A 23,735-nucleotide genomic window follows, 5' to 3' on the forward strand; every position below is an offset into this window, starting at 1 on the left:
TTCCTTAGAGAACAGTTATTTTTGTTTTGTTCTGCCTTTTTAAGTAAATGGAAACTACACTTCAGTAAATTCCTTTTTAAAATAAATGTGGATTGATGTCTCTATTTCTTCCACCCATCTATCTATTCAATAAACACTGCCTGAATGCTATTATGTGCCAGGTTTATACATTTTTAAATATATATTTCTGTTTTCCTAAAATTTAATATTTTTATAGAATATCCTAAAATTATAAGTAAGAGAGACAACCATTCTAAGTTTACTTGTCATAATAGTGCATTTTCCAGGATTACAAAATAAAGTTGATTTAACATAAGCTTTCTTTTTAGGGGAGAGGGGTTGGTGTATCATGCATACCCCTACATTAAATGTATATATCAATTTTAAGAAGCATCTTGATTATAAAAACGTTAAAATATTTTAAAAATGCATCTTGGTTTCTAGATAATGTACTTATTAAGCATCAATGAAGGAACAGGGATTAATATCTTATCCAGGATAATTGACTAGTTTAATACTTATTAATTGAAAAAAATTAGAAATCCTTTGAAGGAGAAAAATATACCATTGAAGAGGAGTAAATTTCCCAGGTCCCATTTTCCAGCCAATTGCAAAAACTCTTCTTGGGATGATAAACAATGGCCAATCATGCAAAATGTCTTATTGCTATCAGATGACAGACTTGTTCTTCTTGGAAGCACAAAATCCAAAGTAACATCAGGTTTCCTACGTAAAAAACACAGTTAAATCAAATTATTTCAGTGACTTCAGTATTTTACAAGTATGAATGTTTAATAATGGGAAATTCTTGAACAGTTTTCTTGGTTCGGCATCACAGAGTTGGTGAAGGGAAGAAAAAGAAGAATGGATTCTGCTGTCTCTTGGTCCATGGTGCTGGCAGTACACAAATTCCAGAGAGGGGGCAAAACAGAGATGCCTGCTGGTCCTACAGCAGGCCATGGGACATGGGACTGGACATGTGACACGAGTTTTCTTTGTCATTGACTTCTGCACATGTGCCTTCCCGATTTACAGATACAAACTGACCACCTCCCCCTAATTTTACCAAGAAGTCTCCCACTGTGGTAAACCATTCCTAAAATATCATCTTCTATGAAGCCTTCAAAGACTACTCAGAAAAGAATATCACGTCTCTAGGTTTTGTTCTGACTAGCCACTGAAATGCCAGTGCTTTTCTGCATTTTCTGTTTTTTCAATGCTCAGTCACAGAGCTTTAGATTAGTGTTTTGTATTCACAGGAATCCTTACAAAAGACAGAGTAGGAAAAGGTAAACGAACACTTTCTCAAAGAGAGACACATGACGAGAGGATTTCGCTATCCAGATGGAAGTGCAGAGTACCAAGCTCTACCCCTATTTGGGGAATGTTTTAAGCTCCATAGTAAGATAATTAAGGTAAATTATAAAGGTAAAGTTTATTAATAAGATAAAGACTTAGTATACAGTGACATGGTTAGCTCTTAATGAGAAATTCTACATTGGTATATCTATTTATTTGAAAACTCTTCCCTAAGGCATTCTGTTTCATATCTACCCTGTAAATTTAACTATTTGAATGGAAATATTTTCTGATAAAGATGTGAGATAACTTTTTTTTTTAATTGAGGTTTAACTGACATACAACATTAGAGTGAGATATTTTCTATTACAGGCATCTTTTCTGGAACCAAATACATGGCCGTGACTGAAACACTACTGCCACCTATTGGCAGCATTACTTAATACAGTTTTTAAGGGTAAAGAATGCTTTTCAAGATGAATTCAACAAATATTATCTACTGTGTGCCATATATTCCTACCAGATTTGTGTGCTCAACATCAAATCACAATATAAACTGTTAATAATTTGTTTTTAGTGTCAATTATGTACTATTAAAAACGTTCTCTTGAACTGTATTATTTATAGAAATTATTCCTTCAGTTCAGAGTTATAGTACCAAATTTAAATCAAAGGAATAATATATTTGTCCTTGATCACTTGCTCATCACTCTACTAACAGATGAAATCACTACATAATAAGTACCAAATTAAATGGCAAAAAAATTCCTTCAAAGTAATGGAGAAATATGTGAATTAAGTGACTATGCTAGCCATCTACAATGAACATCTAAACTCTCATTCTGAACAAGTCTCATAGTTTATGACTCCTATAACTGTCAGGTGGTCTGATTCAGAAAAAGGCTGTGGGGTGGTAAAACTTCAGGTTCTAAAGCATGGGCTATATCTGAGTTCAAGTTTCAGTTGTACCCCATTCTTGTGGCATGCCTTTACCCTACTCTAGGTCTCAATTGTCCCATATGTAAAATAGAGGAAACAATATACCTACTTCCTGGTGTTGTCAGGAGGACCAAATGAGGTGATCTGTGTAAAGTGCTGAATACAGTGCCTGGCACATGCTGAGAGCTCAAGAAATCACTATTCACGGCCTTATCCCCAACTCTAACTGATCTAACTCAAGGTTCTGAAAAAAAATTTACTGTTTGGCTGAAGACAGAACTTCTCAGAAAATATTTATTTGGCATATGGAAACTTCAATGACATATTTCCATGGATTTTTAAAATGAATACACAAAAACTGAAGCCTTGATTTTATTTCCAAACCCTGTTCTTTCCTGTGGCGGACCCTGGGGACTGACTTCCCTAGGCCACTCACAGGCCCCTTCTCCTCTGCCTTCCTCTAGCATTGAGGCTGGACAGCTGTAAGCCATCAACTTGATAGCCTCCCTTTCAGCAATGACCCCGCACACAGCCTTCCCTTCGTTTCCATGGGCCCTTTCTTCTGCCTGGAAGGCCCACCCACCCTCCTCCTGGCCCCCCAACTGCTCAGAGCACGTTCCATCTCTCCTTGAGGTCTCAGCTTAAGTAATCCTTTCCCAAAGAGGCCTTTCCTGATCCACCTCTTAAATAGCAAACCAGATATTTTCTCTCTAGGGATCTGTTTTATCTCCACAATATCTGTCATAATTTGTATATATGCTTTTAATTGTGTTTGCTTGTTGTCTGCTTCCCCATTAGACTGTGAGCTCCAAGGAGGCATGGAACTTGAGTCTTGAGTCTTGTTTACCATTTCCCTCAGGCACATGCTGGGTGCACAGTAATTCCTCAATACATATTTAATGGATGAACAAATGAATGAATAAAAATGGGTTCATTTACACTAAGGGCATATGCTATTTCTGTGGTCTCATCTACTTTGAGGGATACTTGAGAGAATTGGGAGATAGTGTTTAGAATGCACCTAGCAAAAGGTCTGCAACATAACAGGTATACAATATTTTACAGTCCATTTGATTATATCTAGATGTCTCATCTTGAAATTCAAAGCTTGCTTGTCAGGTAGCTTTGCCATATCCATTCATTTTTCTTTCTCATTATTCAACTTAGAATCTTCCTTCCAGCCAGCCTGACCCCATCCCAAGCCATACCAGTTTCCAATTCTGTATCCCCTTTCATGTTGTTTCATTCATAAAATATTTCCCAACTCTTATAAATCCAAGATATGTTATAGCTCTCTCTGGATTAAATTTTACATTAAGATATTCCAGAAAATATTTCATATGAACTTGACCCACAATTTTCCTGGTCAGTAAACATCACATAGTATTATACCTGAATCTATCACCGGGTATGTTTCAAGGACCCTATCTTAATCTATCACCTGACATACTGGCTTATATTTTTCCCTAGTCATTCCAATTTCTTTTGAAACCCTGACTTAATTTAGGTATTAGCCTTTAAAAATTTTTAGGTATTAGCTTAATTAGCCACTTAGTTGAAATAATTCCTTGTAGATTCATTTTCTAAATGTATAGGTTTGAAGGACCAAATTGTAGGTTCTGTTCCTTGATCTAACATATTTTCTACATAAATGTCTAAATATCCAGATTTCTGTATGTGCCCCCAAACTCAAATATTAATTTTCAACAGTTAATAGTATGGGAAATTAATTTTGTATTAGAGTGGTAAGTAGGAAAAATATCCAACTCTGACACAGATTCCTGCATTAACATATAGCACATTTTATCTACAGTTTTCTGTAATCCATTTCAGAAGCTATGACAAACTAAACTTAAAATTGTAACTGAAGTTAGTAAGTGTTTACTAAAAATGTTTCAAACCTCTGCCCAGAGATCCATATGGAGATTTTCCCATGGTTATTCTTTTTCCCTTGGGGCTGCTGTAAGTAGGTGAGGACTAAATGCTGCCATCTGCTTGGGACGAAAATATTCTCCTGTGATTCAACCTGTGCCAGTAAAACAGCTTTTGTATCATCATTTGAATCCATGCACATTCTACAAAAAAAGAAAAAAGTATAGGCTGAAAACGTGGAATTTCTGATCTCAGCTTTAATAAATGTATAACTATAATTTAGATATTTAAATGAGATTAAAAAGCAGTTCTATTTTTAAACTAACTTGCAAAGTCAGTAGGTCTTTGTTTTACCTCATAAAATCTGCTTATTTTCTTATATTATTACCTCAATTCATGAGCTAAAATAGATGATGCTCATTTGCTGGTGTTAATAATTTAGGCATTAATTTTCAGAATTCAATTTGCAAAAAAACCCTTTATTGTTACTATTTCTACATTGCCCTTTTAGAAATTACAATGTAATATTTTGTTCATACAAAAATTAATACATGTTGTACATAAATGTCTAAATGCCAGGATGTACTGGCGGTCTACCCTACTTGGAGGGATACTGAGAGAATTAGGATACAATGTATATAAAGTTCCAAGTAACATTTATAACAAAAAGCGCATATGCCCTGATAACATATTTTTGTTTAGTTTTAAATTTTATAAAAATAGCATCATACTATTCATACTCAATACAAGTAAAAGATTTGTATCTATACTAGTGAACAAAGGACACAGGAAAAAAAGACAAGATTACAAGAAGAACTGAAGTTTCTAAGATAATGGCTATTAAATATATAATCTGCAAGGAAAACAACTGTCTGAGAATAACATCTTAGGGTGATTGCAATCTGATAGAATACTTCCACAGATAAGACTTCAGTGAGCATTTGGTCTAAAATCTAATTGAGAATTAACACAATCTGCTTTAGAGTTTAGTTATAGATTTTTGGATAGAATAATATATTGCTACAGAGGTGGTATTAATAACTATTAGGATGTATCTTCTTTTTAAATAGTATTTTCCTGATTTGCTGTAATGATCTTTATTAGCATATAAATTATTTAAATACACGATCTATTCATGGGGGTGTTGAGGATAATCAATACCGAAAGATAAAAGTGCCATTGTGGGGATCAACCCACACTTGGATCATCAGAGCTTTGGATCCCAATGAAATCATATGGATACATCCTTCTTCTATGAGCCTTTCACCAGGATTTATGTACTCTGCACCTTCTGGTCTGTTGTTCCCTATGATAAAAAGATGTTAGAATAATCAGTAAAGCAGCTGATAAAAACTGAGTGGAAAAGTGAATTTAAAAGAACCCAAAGCGTGGCTGTTCATTTGCAGTAAATTATTTACCTGGATGTCTGAACCTGACCTGTTCCAAACAATATTCCAAAAGTTGAGACATTAACTCCAAAAGAGCACCACGAGTGAAAACAGTAATTGAGTGCATTAAAAGTTATCACATGTTTCAAAATATATGATAACTGGCAGTTAATTGTGGGAATGAACAAACCCCTGTGATGTCACTGCAGGGACCTATTACAATCTGTGCCACAATTCTTTTATTGATTGGATTGGGCCACTCCGACGTTAGGACCCCGGCCCAGGGAGCACACACCATTGTCACATGGCACTACCAAAATCATCCTATAATTGTTATAATAGCATGATCTTTAAAAAATCAATAAATATATTCCTAATAGATCCCTAAATATAATTGCTAAGTTATTCTGAAACTCTAAAATGTTTTCTAAGGCAAGCTGATGTAATGCCATATGCTTTATCTTTAAATCGATTTGCCTTTCCGAGAAGATGATATATAGATATATACAGTTACTAGACTGTATATATATTTGTTGCCATTTTTCAACTGGTTTATACCACTACCAATTTTTCAGAATACTCCCCCTAAACAATAGTAGTCTTTAAAAGGAAGAGTTAAATTCATTGATTATTTTGGGTACTACTGCCCAAGATATGAGATGTATAGAGAATTCATGGCTGATATGATACTAACGTTTCCATATCAAATCTGACTTTGTACTAAAAGACTAGAACAAAAACCACTGTGTACGCAGGTACTATAAAGTAGGAATACGACAAATATTTCTTAATTTAATTCTCACAACAATCTTATGAGGTAAATTTTATTGTCCCCATTAAGAGGGTGACAGAATTGAGGTGCTGAGAGGTTCAATAACTTACTCAATGTCACTAAGTAGGTTTAGCAGGAAAGGATGCATTATCACTATAATATTTTCTTCATCACTCCCTTCAAAATTTTGGTATAGACACTATTTTTTAAATGTTCTTTTAAAATGTTTACACAGAGTCATCTTTCTAAAATATGTTTTCTAAATATATTTTTATAATAAAATTTTTAAAAATTTCCCAATGCTGACTTTTCTCAGGTCATTGTGTATACTTATTTCATTTTATAAGAGCCTGTTTGCATTGGGACTGCCCCCACTTAACCATGAGAAAGCAATCTGCACTGTTTATAGTGTCGGGGTGACATTTAAGCTCTGGAATTGAATATAGGTGGGTTTAAATCCCTTTCCATCACTCGCCAGCTATATAAATTGGTCATGCTGATTTCATCTGCAAATATGGCCAGCATGAGCACTTACCTTACTGAATTGTTGTGAGGATTTAAAATGTGTGTAGAAAGAGCTGAGCAAAGTGACGCCCATCCAGAGAGCACCCACTGCACATGAGACAGTGTCAGCATCCACAGGGTCACGTGGATGTCGCTTCGGAGCTATCATTCTCAGGTGGCAAAATTTGATTCACAAAAGAAATGCTAAAGCTACCTAAGTTTTTTAAAAGTTTGCCTTCCTAGACTAACCCATAAAAGGATATAAGTATGCTGTGCTAATAACACAGAAATGTGTCTGGAGAAGTGGATGCAGAGCTCCAGCTGTGGATATCAGGTGCCCTTTCCCACCCTTCAGTCTTGAGAGTGTCATTAAGGATTTCCCTTTCTATCCGTGAGTCAGCAGCAGAGGACCTGCCCTGAAGGCCTCGTGTTCTGAAGCAGGGCGCCAGTGGGGTGTGTAAGCTCCGTGCAGTGAAGAGCTCCGGAGGCCAGGATCACCATATAAGCATAAACCCCTAACCATCTGCCTTCTCTAGTGACTTCATTCATCCCATGACCCCTAACAATTAGCTCTGCATTGCTTCTCACCACCATAAACTGCTTTATAGTAAACAGATTTTTCCTGCCCTCGTCATACGAAGAATGAGACACAGTTTTGTGAAAGCATAAAAGGGATTTGATCAGTTATAGAAAGCACTGGAATGGGAATAAGTCTAACTCCGGAGAAAGGCTGACGCATCCAGACATTCGGCGACAGGAGCTAGGAGAGGGGCGCAGAGGTAAGATGAGGCTGGAGGAGGAGAGCTGAACCACAAGAGGGAAAGGAGATGAAATGGGGCTCGCAGGGGCTGGGGCGTAGGGAGCAGAAGGACGGAAAGGTGGCTCTAAGGTTGCATCCTGTCCTTCTCTAACATCAGGAGTCACCCCAATCCAGTCACGGGACCAGGGAAGAGGCAGGAAATGGGGCTGGTGACCCCCAGGGCATTTGGATATGCAGCGGTCCCACTGCCGCAGCACCCCTACTCCCCAGTCCCAAGGCAAAAATATAGAAGCACATGAAGTTTTCAAGGCTATCTGACACCCGAGGCTTTGGTAAGTCAGGGTCTGCCATCACTAAGGCACTCAGGGTGAAGAACATGCTCAGAGCACGGGAGAACATCACCGTATTCTTACAGCTGAACCAAAATTGCCGTCTGAAAAGGCTTAGGGTACCAGGTAACAGATACCAGGAACATCATACCTGTTCTATCCAAACTACTATCCCGTAAAATTAAGGATTTATTTCTTTTCTTGGTCTTCTTTCCTTTCTCCGTGGTTCCCCCGGCTTCGTGGACACACTCCACATTAAACCACAGTGAGACGCTGAAGCCTTCCGACAGGTGGGGCCAGCAGTTCTGGCCCAGCAAGGCCAAGTGGACCGGGGCTACGTGCCAAGAGGAGAGCAGATGCTGGGGGCAACTTCCACTCTCGGCCTCTTTCCTGCTCCGGGAACTCCGTGCTCTTCTTAATAATCCCAGGGCCTTACTGTTTAGAATCCCAGGACACTTTTGTGATGAAACGCCATTGCTTAAATTTGGAGTATGCAGGAGAGGGAAGGTTAGGTACTGGGAAGGGCTCATCGTAATGTCGCTTTCAATAATTTTCAGAATACCCAGAAGAAGAAATTCCTAGAGAAAAAGAAAAATAGTGTTACGATTATGTACATAAGATGCACAAGGTACATAATTTTGAAGTTCAGGTTATAAATGAAAGTCCAAGCATACCCACACACATATCAGCATTCCTAGCTAAATATCTTCCTATCTACCATACCATTAAAATGTTCACCTGGGTGGCTCAGTTGGTTAAGCGACTGCCTTTGGCTCAGGTCATGATCCCGGAGTCCCAGGATCGAGTCCCGCATTGGGCTCCCTGCTCAGCGGGGAGTCTGCTTCTCCCTCTGACCTTCCCCCCTCTCATGTACTCTCTCTCTCTCATTCTCTCTCTCAAATAAATAAATAAAATCTTAAAAAAAACGTTCATAAGAGGGCGCTTGGGTGGCTCAGTTGGTTAAGCAACTGCCTTCAGCTCAGGTCATGATCCTGGAGTCCCGGGATCGAGTCCCACATCGGGCTCCCTGCTCAGCAGGGAGTCTGCTTCTCCCTCTGACCCTCTTCCCTCTCGTGCTCTCTATCTCTCATTCTCTCTCTCTCAAATAAATAAATAAAATCTTTAAAAATAAAATAAAATAAAATGTTCATAAGATATGAAATAGAGATTTTATTCTTAAAATGCATAACTCTTGCAGTTAATTTTAGATTTAGGTGCTTTCTTGGTACAACCCTAAAAGTTATGAGTTGGTTTTAAGTTAGATATTAACTACAATAATTATATCCAGAATAATTTCTACCAAAGAAAGATGTTTATTTCCTAGTAGGCTATAGTTGCTTCTCTCAATTATTTTGAAGTGAGGGATAGAACCAGACACCTTACAAATTCTTCAGATTCTGAATGATATTTATAGTATGACTGACTTCATAAAATTGAGTGGCTCAATATTTTCCAACTTATTTTACATGACTTTTCCCTAATCAAATAAATTTTCTTTCATCTGTTTTTGGTAACCAAAATAAGGCTTTTTAGGTTTTATTCATAAATTACAAATTTTGGGTTAAGTTGAAATGTAGAATTATAGAAAAGATAAGAGAGGAAAAGAGCATTTAAAGAGAAAAGTAATGACTAAGGAGAGAAGTAAAGTAGAGAAGAGAAACTTAGTCCCATATCCTGCCTAGTGTATGTCCTACACAAAAAATAACACCTAATGTTGATGATGATAATGAGAACTGCACTCAGGGAAAGTAAAAGAAACATTCCATAAATACAGTCACTTATCAAGTGTCTACATTAGTGTCTGTTAACCCTGTGTTCCACAGAACCCGTCAGGGTCCACAAGCTGGAGTAGGGTGGTGAAATGGGCAGGGCTCAGGAACATTCGACCTTGCTTCAGAGAAAGTATCTCCAAACTTTTCTGTTTTATTTGCTTATCCTTTAGTCAAAATTTTATTATAAAAATGAGTTTCTCAGCAAAGAACAGTTGAAAAGTCACTAAGCTACACCAACGGAAAGAAGTGATAGAAGATACCTGAAGGGTAGATAATAATTTCCTAAAAAGAGCATAATCCTTAAAATGGTACAAACTACTCATAATTAAGTTCTCTTTAGTAATCAAAATTATTTAGCATTTCTTAAACACGATGACTGGGAGTGGGATGAGGCAATGGAACTATGAGCCCAGTGATATGACTGGTTAGTCATATCACTTCAAAACAGAAGTGAAACAGTTAAAATATGTGCAAACAATAAAATGATCGAGAACTTTACCCATAATAACATGGAGTTGACTGCATAATAATTACCACATTAAAAGAGAGAGCTTAGTGATTCCCAAATCATTTTAAAAATACTCTATTAGGTATCAGTGAAAAAAATTTTTAATTATAGCATATTTACTGTACAAGGAGATTTCTCCAGAAATATTCTCAAAAGAAGGGTTAGCTCTTCCGAACATGTTCTTGAGCTCATCAAAGATACCAAAAGATCCACCAACACTCTTTGGCATGCTAAATTAAAGAAAGATAGAGGGAAAAAAATTAAAGCCAATACATAATTAAAGGTTCCAGACAATTTCACTGGAAGAGATCAAATACTACTGTCACATCTTCAATGGATTATAAACAACTAATAATCCAGAAATGTGCTGAAAAAATAGCAATACGATTAAATGCAAACCAACCCACTGACAAAAAAAAAAAAAAAAACACTTTTCTTAAAGATTGGTTAGTTCCCAGGAGAGTTATTATTTAAAGAAGCATAAATTAATACAGTATTTGTTAAAGAAGTTGACACTGTCAGTTACCATAAAATAGTCTGCTACCTTATCTTGAAACTGTTTAAATTATAAGTACTACTTTCTAAATTAGATGACATATATGTAAGTGTAAATATTAAAGATTATGAAAATACTTAAATATCACAAACAATTATTTTGAACACTTTCCTCATTCCATTGTGGGGTTTAGAATAAAATATAATGGGTAGTACATAAATTCATAGAACTTTTTAGAATAAAGTAACTAATATTTGTAACACACATTATAGTGTTCAAAGTATATTTATGCATTATCTCAGCTAATCCTCACCCAAAAAAGTCCTAAAAATGAAATATTATCTCCATTTTAGATATGACAGAAATAATCCTGATGTGCAAGCTGAGGACAGAAGCCCTGCTTCAGCACCATGTTTTGTAGAAGCGTGAACTGATGTGGTAGTGAAATAGTAGGTATTTCTGGAAAGAAACTCACGAGACTACAAAATAGCATGGACTTTATCCTATAAGTAACTGAACCCATGAAAGGTTTTCAAGTAAGAACTATGAAAACTAGGAAATAAAGGAAAATAATTATTTCTCCTGCCTTTCCTTTATGAATTATACCTTAGAATAACCAAGTAGTTGATGAGAGCAAGTTTTAAGTATTCAGCTTATCCAAAAAGATGAAATGACAGCATGTTACCATTTTGCAAGTCCCTAGGCTATGACCGTCCATGGCTCCTAGCATCCTCCAAAGAGAGACAATCAGACATTATGTGCCTCTGACGGAGGCGGACTCCTGTCTGTAAGATACTCCGGTCAAAAAATGGAACCCGAATTTAATTAGGTTTCTAGATCTTACTCCCAATTAAAGGAAATATAAGATAGAGAGGATTATATTAAACAACGTCCCAGGGGCATAATTGCCAAAATACAGAATGCAGGAGATGCCTCATGATAGATGACCTGGCTTCTTCAACAAAAAAAATGGCAAGGGGGTGGGGGGGAGTAGACATCTACAGATTAAAAGATTTGAGATATATCTGCTAATTGTAATGTATGAACCTAACTAGGATTCTGATTAAAAAAAAAACACTACAAATAAAGTGTTAGATAATCACGGGTTGGGGGATAAAGTTAATATGATCAAGGTAAAGTGTATGTATGCGCTTAGCCTTTTTTTTTTTTCTGTTCAAAACTAGCAGGTTCCAGTTCAAAATGAATGAATATATATATATTTATATAAATTTGCCTTTGTCTACTACTGCAAACCCACTCAACTAAAAGTATAAGAATTACAAAAAGAAAGAAATTCGTAACAGCAAAAAAAGTGGGGGAGTCAATTGGGCGCCAGGGGCACATCAGATTTAAAAATATTTCTTGAAGATGGAAGGGCAGAGAGATAAAAGAGAAAGCTGCAGTTTCGAATCTCTTTGAATTACAAAGGGGCTCCAAGAAGTGGAGAGCCCATCTGTCTGTCTACATTCTGGAGAGGAAGTAAGGAGGGGGCTACAAATGCAGGGATTAATACAAGGTCTGTCTGCAAACACCTACCTCTCTACAGAGCACAGATAGCTCAGCTTTTACTTTTATGCCCCCAGCCTGGTAACTGTTTAAAGAAACTCACTGGATTGCCAGGCAAAGGCTGAGATGGACCATGGGACATTAGCATCAGGCTACCAGGCATACATGTACAGTCTGCAGATGGGCCAAGTTGCTTCACCAAGGGAAAAAATATAGGCTAAAAGAAAACTGGAATGGTATTCACCAAGCCATGCATCCTGGCATTGGGCTGTGTTGCCTGGATGAAGGGATGACTTTCTCTTGCACAAAGACACTATTCACTAGCCAAGCCCTAGGTGTGGAGTACATATTTTTCTAATGTACAGAAAATGCCATATGAGGTAAGAGTAGCCCTAACGGCCCTCCCAAGTGAAGCTCTTTTTATTACGGTATTTGGGGAGCCTCTATCATCTACTGGTACATGCACACAGAGCTCTCCAACAGATTGCCCATTCACGGAAGATGCCAAATAGGAAAGCAAATTTACAACATTAGCTCCAACAGCTTTCTTAAATAGAAATGGGCAAAACAGGTTCACAAAATATTTGAGAATCAGCAACATAAACAAGAAAAACCAAGATATAAAAGACAAACAAATTGATAAACTAACCCCAGAGAAAAAATAAATAATTTAGGGTAGAGAAGATATCTTTCTAAAATGTTAATTACTAAATCCAGATATATTTAAGAAGATATTATATCCTTATATGTAAATGGAATAGCCAGAAGACAAACAAAAAGAAGCTCCTAAATATTAAAAGATAACTGCCAAAATTAAAAATTGAACAAAAGGTTGGAATAGAATGGAAGAAATCTCCCAAAACGTGGTACAAGAAGAGAGAAGTAGATAATGAGAGAGGAAAGCTAAGACATATGCAGGATCAATCCAGGAAGGCCCAAGATTACAGTTAGAATGTAAAAAGAAGAGAACAAAAAACGTGGAGAGAAGAAAATTATTTTTTCTTTGTGACTGTAAGTTAGACCTTCCTAGATATGACACCAAAAGCATTGTGACAAAAGCAAAAACAGACAAACTGGACTTCATCAAAATAAAAAATGTGCTTCAATTATACATCACCAAGAGAGTGAAAATATAAGCCATAGATTGGGAGAAAATATTTCAAATCATACACATCTGATAAGGGGCCTTTATCTAGAATATATTTAAAAATTCTTAAATTCAATGACTAAAACCCCAAATTACCCAATTTAAAAATGGGTAAAGGATTGAATAGAAATTTCTCTAAAGAAATCCAAGGAAGATACACAGATGGCCAATGAGCACATGAAAATATGCATAACAACATTAGCCATCAGGAAAATACATATCAAAACCACAATGAGAGTAACATGGCAGGTCCACTAGGATGGATATAACCAAAAAGACAGGTCATAACAAGTGTTAGCAAGGATGTAAAGAAATTAGAATCCTCATATACTGCTGGTGGGAATGCAAAATAACACAGCCACTTTGGAAAACACTCTGGCTGTTCCTCATCTGATTATACACAGAGTTACCATTGGACCCAAAAGAAATGAAAACACATGTCCATATAGAAACTAGTACATGAGTGTTCATAGCATTATTCGTAAGAGCAAGTAAGTGGTGATGGTTGCACAACTCTGCAAATACACTAAAAAACACTGAACGTATATTTTAAATGGGTAAACTGTGTAGTATATGAATTCTCTCTCAATAAAACTGTTATTAAAAGGTAATGTAAGGGGCGCCTGGGTGGCTCAGTCATTAAGCGTCTGCCTTCGGCTCAGGTCGTGGTCCCAGGGTCCTGGGATCGAGCCCCGCATTGGGCTCCCTGCTCCGCGGGAAGCCTGCTTCTCCCTCTCCCACTCCCCCTGCTTGTGTTCCCTCTCTCACTGTGTCTCTCTCTGTCAAATAAATAAATAAAATCTTTAAAAAAAAAAACAGTGCTATAAATATTTTTTAAAAAGAGGTAATGTAATAGAATTTCTCAGAGCTAAGCTAGAAATAAGTCTTCAGATCTAAAGGACCCACTAAGTGTCCACCACAATAAATATAAACATACCCATATACTAAATAAGTAAATGGAGAAGGAAAAGCTTTTCTTTACTGAATAAATATAAAAGGAGTAATGGAAATAGAAAATCACTATTTGGCAAATACCACAGTACTAACAATTTCAGTCAAGAATCATCAATGGGTGCTGAGGATTAGTGGGTTCGAGTATGATGAAAAGAAAATATTTACATAATCTCAAGTTATCTCCCCACAAGATACTTACTAATTATAAAGAGAAAACAGTAACTTTACAATGGAGAAACCAGGCAAGACACCACCTTAACCAAATGATCACAGTAATAAGATATGGACATCAGGAACCACAATATGATGCACTATGAAAGGCACGTCACTTATGAGTTGTTTGCCAAAAATGCATCACTCGAATTTAATCATGAAGAAACATCTGACAAACCTGAATTAATGTTTCATGTATGTTAGACTTCTCCAACTAAAATTGAAGTTTCTATTATATGTTGCCATATTATATATTCATTATGAATTCCTCAAATGTCTATGAAAGTACAGAGTGGAAAGTGGACTCAATGTCTGATAAAGCAGGAACACAATACTTAGACTGGGGAACAGTCCTTGCAAGACCCCTTCTGTGTACATGACCCTGAACAACTCACTCAATCCCTTGGAATCTAGACAGTCCTCTCTATAAAATCAAGATACTTATGCTGTGTCTATCGAACAAAAGAGATGATGCATATAAAGCTACTTTTGAAATCACAGGGCACTATCCAATGGAAGTCATTATTATCAACTCTTCATTTCACATAACAACAAAATAATTTCAAAGCTATTGTGTAAAACTAACAGTTTCAACGCACCTTGAAAATCAGAATCAGCCTGTGTTAAAATACTCAAGAACCCTCCTAAAAGATTTTTCACAGTTCCCTGAAGATTAAAAAACAAAACATAAGAAATTAAATTTCTTACCTCATGAAAGCATGAAGCAACTGTAACGTCATAATAAATGATTTGATACTCTACTGTATATACATATATAAATATTTTCAAGTAACTGGGAAGAATGCTATGTGTACAATTACATACTTTTCATTTTCTTTTTTTTTAGGTGGTTTATACATTTATTTTTTTCATACTGTTTTGGTTTTCTGGTTTTTCAAAAACAATGACTATATATTAAGTGTAATTTACAAAATATTGCCCATTCTCAGAAATATACAAGAATTAGTTAGCCAATGACATTTTTTATGCTGCTTTAGTGAACTATGGAATTAGAAGATTTTTAGAATACCACTTGTACATAAAAACATATTTAAGTTATTATAAAAGATAAATAATCATCTCAAATAATTTTCAGACAAGTTGGGTTCTAAATAAGAGATGAGTGGTTGGGGCATGTGTGTGATAAATATTCACCACATTTAACTAAATGCCTCTTTTACCTGTTGCATGAGTAGAAAAATATTCTTTTCCTTCTGTCTGATGATTTTCAAAAAACTCTCAAATACATGGGCAAGTACATCAAGTTTGGCTTTACCAGTAGAAAGCAAATTTAATTCCAGCATACAAATCTCAGGATATATGATTTCCCCTTCAGTGAGGTTTTCAAGCAAGTCCTTTGGGCTGCTTAATGCACTGAAAACTTCTGCTTCAGGCTTCAAATCTACACCTGAAAGAGGAAAAGAAAAGATGATTTTTATTCCCTAAACACTGAATAAACATTTCAAATCTCACTTAACATTTAGGAGATCTTGTGGCAAAGTGCTCTTTATAAGAAGATTCTCACACAGCCTTTTCCTACAAGGCGACTTTTGATTACAATAAGTATCCTGGATAATCCAGTCTTGCGGATATTTTGAAGATAAATGAGTAGCTTAAAAGTAATTTTGATATCTTCAATAGAATTACAAATATCAACAGTAACTTTTATAGACATGTGGTATAGATTTAACACATTTTCTCTGACACAAGTGGGAAAAAACACTATCCCAAACTTTCTGACCCCAAAATACTTAAATCACAGGCTAGTTCACCATTTGCCTGCTCAGATCTCTGTGAAAATAATAGGTTCAGTTATTGGTTGGAGGAATTCTATACTTTGTCTTCCTCATAAGCGAGAAACAGACAGACACTGTCACAGAATATTACATTTTGGAAAATTTGACTGACGTGCTCTTAAAAGTGACTGCCGTGCTGTTTAAAAAATGTTCATGTAGTTAAGAAATTTATAAATGTCTACATAGACCAGAGTTCTTTAGAATAAGATCTAATCAGCAAACCTATAAAAAGGAGGAAGTCTGTCATTATAAAATGTCAGTACACTGATAAAACCTATACCATTGAACTAATATTTTTTCAAAAGCACTTGTTCAGAAGGTGGGGGTGGGAGGAGATGGAGGAAGGTGGTCAAAAGGTACAAACTTCAAGACAAACTACAAGACAAATAAGCACTAGGGATGTAATGGACAACATGAGGACTACAGTTAACACTGACATGTGATACATAAAAAAGTAGTCAGCAGAATTGAACCTAAAAGTTCTCATCACAAGGAGAAATTTTTTCTTCTTTTCTTTTTACTGTACGTATATAAGATGATGGATGTTAACTTATACTATTGTGGTCATCATAATATATGTAAATCAAACCATCACGCTGCATACCTTAAACTTATACAGTGATGTATGTCAATTATTTCTTAACAACACTGGAAACAAACAAGAATAGTTTCATAAATCAAGTAAGCTATATGAATACCTGTGTGTGTGTACATATACATATATACATACATAGCTTCTTTCAATTTGTGGCTGTGCTTTTGTTCTTTTCACTCTCTTTATTATACACAAATGAACAAATACTTGCTATGGGTCCATCAAGCCCTTCTGTTAGGACATCCATGATTATGCCTTCACGCGATGGGAAAGAGAAAACAGACTGAGGAAGACAAGCTGCTGGAAACTTAGTGAAGACTAGCAGTACTGGGATGGTCATATGGTCAACATTAAAAAGATGGAGCCTTCCAGAAAGCTCTTGGCTCCAATCAACCCATCTATTCTGTTCTACCCAAATTTTAAACCCAGAGACAAAGGATCATATGCAATCCTAGGGACAGGTTGGGTTGCGGTGAGCTAAGAAGAAATCTGTGCTGCAGCATCCTTGGATGTCACAAAAAGATGTCTGTATTCCTTATATTAATCAATCTTTATAACAAACTGCCTGAAATGCTCTTCCTGTCAGTATCTGTCTGGATAGTTTTTTTAAAAAATTTAGGCCTCAATATAAACCAAACATCTTCAGTGAGGCCTTCTCTGACCACCCAATCACTATCACATCACCCTGTTTTATTTCTTCATATTGTTCACTTCTGACACCTCCTGTTTGTTTTTTCTACTGGAGTATCGATGAAAGCAGGGACCCTACCTTGTATTCTCAGGTATTCAGTCAATGTTGGCAATAACAAAATATATCCGTTTTACGTTGACTATATAAACACCAGAATCTATTGTCAAGATCAAATAAAATCAAAGAAATGCACTTTTTAAATTGCAAGGCGATACAAAATTCTATAGTATTACCGTAACCATTTTGCTAATTAATAATCTGATTTGCAAATCCAATCACAAGTATTTCAGTGATATTTTACCATCATCTCGGGTTTCACTATCCTCAGGATTGCTCTCACTGTCTGCTTCATAGCCTTCTTCTTCGACCAAAAGTTTGAGACTACAACACTGGGAGTCCTCAGCTTCTTCTGAAAAATCACCAGGTTGGGATGACAATTCTTCAGATTGATGACTCTATAAGATCAGTGCAATTAGAAGGCAAAAGTTGTAATATTTGCTCATGATTGGTAATAGAATGTTTATTACTCAAGAATCATTTTAAGGGGGCGCCTGGGTGGCTCAGTCGTTAAGCGTCTGCCTTCGGCTCAGATCATGATCCCAGGGTCCTGGGATCGAGCCCCACATCAGGCTCCCTGCTCAGTGGGAAGCCTGCTTCTCCCTCTCCCACTCCCCCTGCTTGTGTTCCCTCTCTCGCTGTCTCTCTCTCTCTGTCAAATAAATAAATAAAATCTTTTTAAAAAAATCATTTTAAAGACAGCTTCAGTGTTTTCTTTAAGAAAAAAACCTCAGGAATCAATATGAAGCACTATAAATTATGAAATTCACACAGCAAAATTTTCCAGAATCTCTCAACTTTATTAACACCTCAGAAATGGGGGTCTCTAACAGATGAAGCTATAGGTCATTTCAGTTTTACTGAAAAAGAAGTCTATGAAATTTCACTTTAGTTTTACAATAGGAAATGACTAAAAACCACAATGAGGTGGAATTATACTTCTTACAACTTAATGCTAGCAAATAAATACTATTTTTACACATTTGTTCATGTAAAAAGACTTTTCCATAGGATTTTTATAAATACAATGTTTCATAAATTAGATAACCAGAGGAGACATAAAAATTGTTCAAAGGGATTAATTTTAAAATTTCAGAATCCAGTTGTCTATACACAAGCATTTCAGAAATCAAGAGTTTCAGCATTAACTTCTGGTGCAATATCCTGCAGCATGAAATCTTCCTTTTCTTATAAAAATGCTACCAATATCTTCACTTTGGGACACATTTTCACTGAAAGCATCTCAGAGTACTTTATCACTGCAACATTAATAAAAGGTAGAATAAAGTAGTATTTTAACATTTTCCAGTAAACCAATTGATTCAGGAATATGATAAAGGCATCAGTTGCTATTTCAGTAAGTTTTTTCAAGTTATTACAAACAGCAACATAAAATATTGTGGCAGAAGATTATAAAATGTCATATATATGGCTAGACTGTGAAATTAAGAGAGAAGTTACATAGAGATAAAGGACAGTTTTACTAAGAACTTACATAAAGATAAAGGACAATTAAGGGTAAAAGAAACATAAAAGAAGAGGGTAGTGAACTAAATATGCATCACAGTTTCAAGAAAAAAATTAAAATAGTTCTTTTAGAAAAAAAGTTAACTTAAAAACTATGACTGCTAATTTCTATGCAAGTACTAGTCATTTTTATGTTGAGTGATTTAAAATTAAATTGAATAGAAGGTTCTGGAAATATTAACTGTACCAATATAGGATCAGAAAAGATACCTGAGTCATCACCATCCCTGAATTATCATTTAATAAACTATCAGTTACATGTAAGACTTATCAAATTAAATAATAAATTTCTATCTCACTGAGAATAACTCTTAGTAAATTGCCAAATTAGATGAAAAAAAGCATGTCACGTTGCTCTCCTGTTTTTTATGATAGGGCACTGAGTAAATACTATCCAACCCACAAGACAGAGATACGACCCCCAGAACTCACCTGACCAAATCCTGGCCCATGTGTTCTAACCACATTCATCAGGGCCCTAGTCCCATCCCACATACGTCTGCCTCTGCTAGTCATACCCAAACACCACAACTGGATCATCTCCATACCTTCTCAGTCATAGCATCATGGTGTTCAAAATCTGCTGAATGATTCCCCAGTGCGACTCGAAGCAGGGCATCAAATAAAGGCTTTGCTAATTCTGTTTCAATCACCTTTGACTGGGAAAGATGGTCCCTCATTTCAAACAATATGTTTTCCACAGACAAGTTCTAAGGTAAAATAAAGGATACTAAGAATATTAATAACATGCTTTAAAAAATTAAACAGTGACAAAATAAATAATATTTGCTTAATAAGGAGAAAGCTAGTCCATTTATTTGCAGTAGATATGAAATTAAAAGGACTATAAATATCTAGCTCTTATACAAATACCTACTGTTACAATTCATAGTAACATTTTATTTATCAAATGCTTCACTCATCTGATTTCATTCTGAATTTCAATGGATCACAAATTAACTGTATCATACACAAAAGAGATTAGTTGAAACTTCAGAGTTTTGATTGACCATCTCTACATTTTACAAATGCCTTATGCTTAGAGATTCGGTAAGACTCTAAGAAGTACTTATATTCCAATCCTTTCCTCTCTCTCCCTTCTTTATTCCCTCCCTTCTGTCTTTGAAGGAAACTCTTGCTGCTTGCCTACGTCCCTACATTAGGTGATGAGGCCAAAAGATGGATATGAAGCTGACTTCTCCCTTAAGGAATTCCCTCAGTCTGGTGTAAGAAACAGATATATGCAGACAAGGTATGATGATGACCACACTAGAGCTATAAACAAAGTTCTCGGAGAAACAAAAAGACAGAAGGTGCCTGAGAGACCTGCCAAGTGTCCCAGGGGAGGGTTGTATGAGATGGACAATGAAGAACAAGTAGTAGACAGCAGGCCTAGAGGCAGAGGAAGAGAGTGTGCTAGGCAGAAGAACACGTTCAGAATAACAAGGAGTGGCATCTTGAGAAACAGCCGGCTAGCTCAGTATGGTTGATGGGCAGCATGGTGAACAATGGCAGGACATGAGGCTAGGCAAGGAAGTAAACACAAGACACTGAAGGGCTCTGTATGCTATCCTAAAGCATTTGGATTTTTAACTGTGAGCAACATGGAGACATCAAGATTTTTTAGATAGGAGGAAAGAGGGAGACAGGAACAGCAGTATGGAGAGCCTGCTGGCTGACCCAACAGTTGGTGATGAGTTATTAACAGGGGGTCTACCACATTTGAAGTTTTCTTAGAAGCAGGGCCTGAAACTGAGGATTCCCTTTTCAGCTGAGGAATGTTCTCAGGAAAAATCTGTAAGGTCTTGAGGGAAGCAGAATATATTGGGGTTGGGGGGTGGATATCCAGGCAAAAATGTGGTTTCAGAATGAATGCGTGGCTCCAGCCTAATTCCATGGGAAGCTCTGGAGCCTGAACTGTACCACAAAGACTGTCCCCACTCCACAGAGCTATATCCATCCATCACTGGATGGATATAAGCATCCTTCTCAGGCATCTATAGAAGGGTCGTCTCCCATGAGCTAACGGCAATCCTTGGGCGATAACTCAGATGTGAGTCCTGGTAGCAAATGGCAGATGGCTGTATCAGCTTAGTAAAGGGGATCTGAGCAGGGCACCAAACAGCATCACATTGAGATTATAAAGTCTGAACTTTGAAACACAAAGTCCATTATTACTCATCTGACACATGATCTGTATCTAATGCCTTTTAGGATTGGTAACTTCGACACATGTGGATTCTGCATTCCAAACTAAACTCTAAACTTCTTGAGGGCAAGGACTGGGTCAGGTATTCCTCTGTCCTCCACAGTACCTGGTACTGTGCTAAGCATACAAGAGCTTCTCAAAACTTAGAATCTTTGGAAAAACAAAATGACAATAGTTTTATGTTAGAACTTTGAAATACATAAATACATATATATAAAGCTGAACAAAGGATAAGTTATTACCTGATTAGGTAACTCTAATTCCATCTTTTGCTGACTAGCTCTGGCGCTATGAAGACAAATGGCCAGAAGGGCTTCCAAAAGTCGTATGCTCTGAAGTGATGTCTCACTTTCTCGACTCGTAAATACCTTTGCTTCCTCAGGAGCAGCTTCAGTAGCTGAAATATGTCCCACATTTATGGAAGATATATGCTGTGACTCTAATTTACTTACACTGTCAGCACTCTTGTTTAGGCTACCCAGTTCTGATGGTGTGGGGTTTCTTTTTCCAGTTAAAGATAATAAATCTTCCTTCGTGGTGATCTCAGATTGAGAAGTTCTACTTATATCTTGGTTTTCATGTACATTTAGGCCTCCTTCCCTTTTCCCTTGCTCCTCTTCATGACTTCTGAACAGTTTTTGTATGATCATAAACATTAATTTATGGCAAGCCTGGAAACCACCAAGCCTATAAAACTGTTTCTGGAAAACAGGACTCAACATGTAGATCCAACGACACATGGACCAAATATCTGCTGCTTGGTGCATATGTTCGGGAGAAGGCAAGACCAGGCTCTCGGGAGATAAACATGGTGGCATATGATGTAAAGGTTCACTCGCTGTACTGTCATAGCCAGAAGTATCTTCTGAATCATTGGCTGACTCTCTATCAGATTCTGCTTCCTTACTTACACATAAGAATGCCACACAGAGGAACAGGTTTATCATGTTGATATGAACATCCTGGTTAACAGACTTCCGTTTCTTCGGATAGGCTTCTTTGAGGCTGGCATAAAATTTGCTAAGACTCTGAGGAGAATCTGAGTAAGCTTGCTGGTTACGAAAAGAAGTACCTACATTTAAAGATGACAATTCCTTCTGTTCGACGTCTATCCCATCAATAGCTGGAATTGAAGAATCTTTTTGTTGTTCCCCTAGGCTGATTATCAGAGTTTCAAATGCTTTTAGGGAATGACTTCGAATACCATCTAAATAATTTAATTCAATTATTTGATTTACTCCATTACAACTTAAAAACAAATCTCTTATTACCCTGTGAGAGAAAAAAAATACACAAGATCTTACATATAGAAACATCATTATAGATTGGTACATATACTATTTAAATATGTCATTGCTGCATGTGGCATATACTAAACACTAATCTAATTCATCAATTGTCTGGCTGGTGTTCTTCATTAGAGCAGGATCTCAAATTACTTTCTAATTACTTTCATATACATCCCTCTTCAAACACTGCACATATGACTCTAGCATCATTTAGAAGGAATGGATTACATGCAACCCAAACTAAACGAAGCAATTCAGGAAAGAACACTTTCCCCCAAATGGCAGGTTCTGTATAAATTCTAAATGCCACAACCACCTCCACACTTGAGATGGACAAACTCTGAAAACAGGCAGGCATGTGTGTGTCCATTTGTCTGTCTGCCTGATGGTTTATTCAGGATTTTTTGTTTGTTTTACATCTGCACCTCATAAAGGGAAGGAACCAAACTACAGATCTGAAGATTTTCAGCTGTCTCTGGTGAGTCTCATGGGTCTGGATCACTGGAATCAGAGTAGTAAACTAATATAAGTCAGCTCAGCAAAGATCCAGGTTGTCCACAAATATGCCAAAGAGTTACAAAACTTGCAAATCAAAGTCAGTTCTATTTGAACAATGTGAGAATATCAGAAAATAAAAAAAATTGCAAAGATAATGATGATAGGTTATATTTTATTATGTTTTTGAAATGGTATACACATTAATTTGAAAGACCAGACTACCAGAAGCAAGCTTTTTTTATGTAATTTATTTTTAAGTACCAGACTTGATAATTACAAAATCTGAAAAACTCATTGGTAGAATTCTAAGTAATTTTAATTTTAGTTTTCTTCTTTTTGCTTATCTGTATTTTCTGTTTTTATATACATTGTGTATATAATATATGTAAGTGTGGTATTTAAGAAATCATGATCCTCTTAAATCTACTGCCTTGACAAATAATTATCATTTTAGGTATGTGTGTATTTTACAAAGTTGTAAATAAGTGGGTGTTATTTTTAATTTTGTATGTTTTATTGATAAAATATTATAAGTACTTTCTCATGTCACAGCATGCTCTTCATATATATCATTTTTAATGGCTAGTCATAGTCTGTCAAGTAAATATAAATTA

At 36.3% G+C, this 23,735-nt stretch overlaps 1 protein-coding gene across 6 annotated transcripts in view; it reads right to left on the reverse strand.

Annotated features, from left to right (window-relative positions):
• Positions 1-23,735, reverse strand: part of LYST (lysosomal trafficking regulator) — a 163,904-nt gene that overhangs the window by 95,316 nt on the left and 44,853 nt on the right. For all 6 annotated transcript variants that reach the window (XM_028104635.2, XM_028104637.2, XM_028104634.2 and 3 more), the window contains exons 6-15: positions 21,577-22,606; positions 19,674-19,835; positions 17,843-17,996; positions 15,641-15,867; positions 15,059-15,125; positions 10,264-10,373; positions 8,015-8,441; positions 5,272-5,416; positions 4,140-4,313; positions 566-726 (exon numbers count right to left, since the gene is read on the reverse strand). In XM_028104635.2, coding sequence (XP_027960436.1) covers positions 566-726; positions 4,140-4,313; positions 5,272-5,416; positions 8,015-8,441; positions 10,264-10,373; positions 15,059-15,125; positions 15,641-15,867; positions 17,843-17,996; positions 19,674-19,835; positions 21,577-22,606 — 2,657 coding nt within the window. The remainder of the gene's footprint in view (positions 1-565; positions 727-4,139; positions 4,314-5,271; positions 5,417-8,014; positions 8,442-10,263; positions 10,374-15,058; positions 15,126-15,640; positions 15,868-17,842; positions 17,997-19,673; positions 19,836-21,576; positions 22,607-23,735) is intronic.

The sequence above is a fragment of the Eumetopias jubatus genome, unplaced genomic scaffold (genome assembly GCF_037043125.1).
Source record: "Eumetopias jubatus isolate StellerSeaLion01/CBP00866 unplaced genomic scaffold, mEumJub1_p1.0 scaffold_17, whole genome shotgun sequence".
NCBI classification, from domain to species: domain Eukaryota; kingdom Metazoa; phylum Chordata; class Mammalia; order Carnivora; family Otariidae; genus Eumetopias; species Eumetopias jubatus.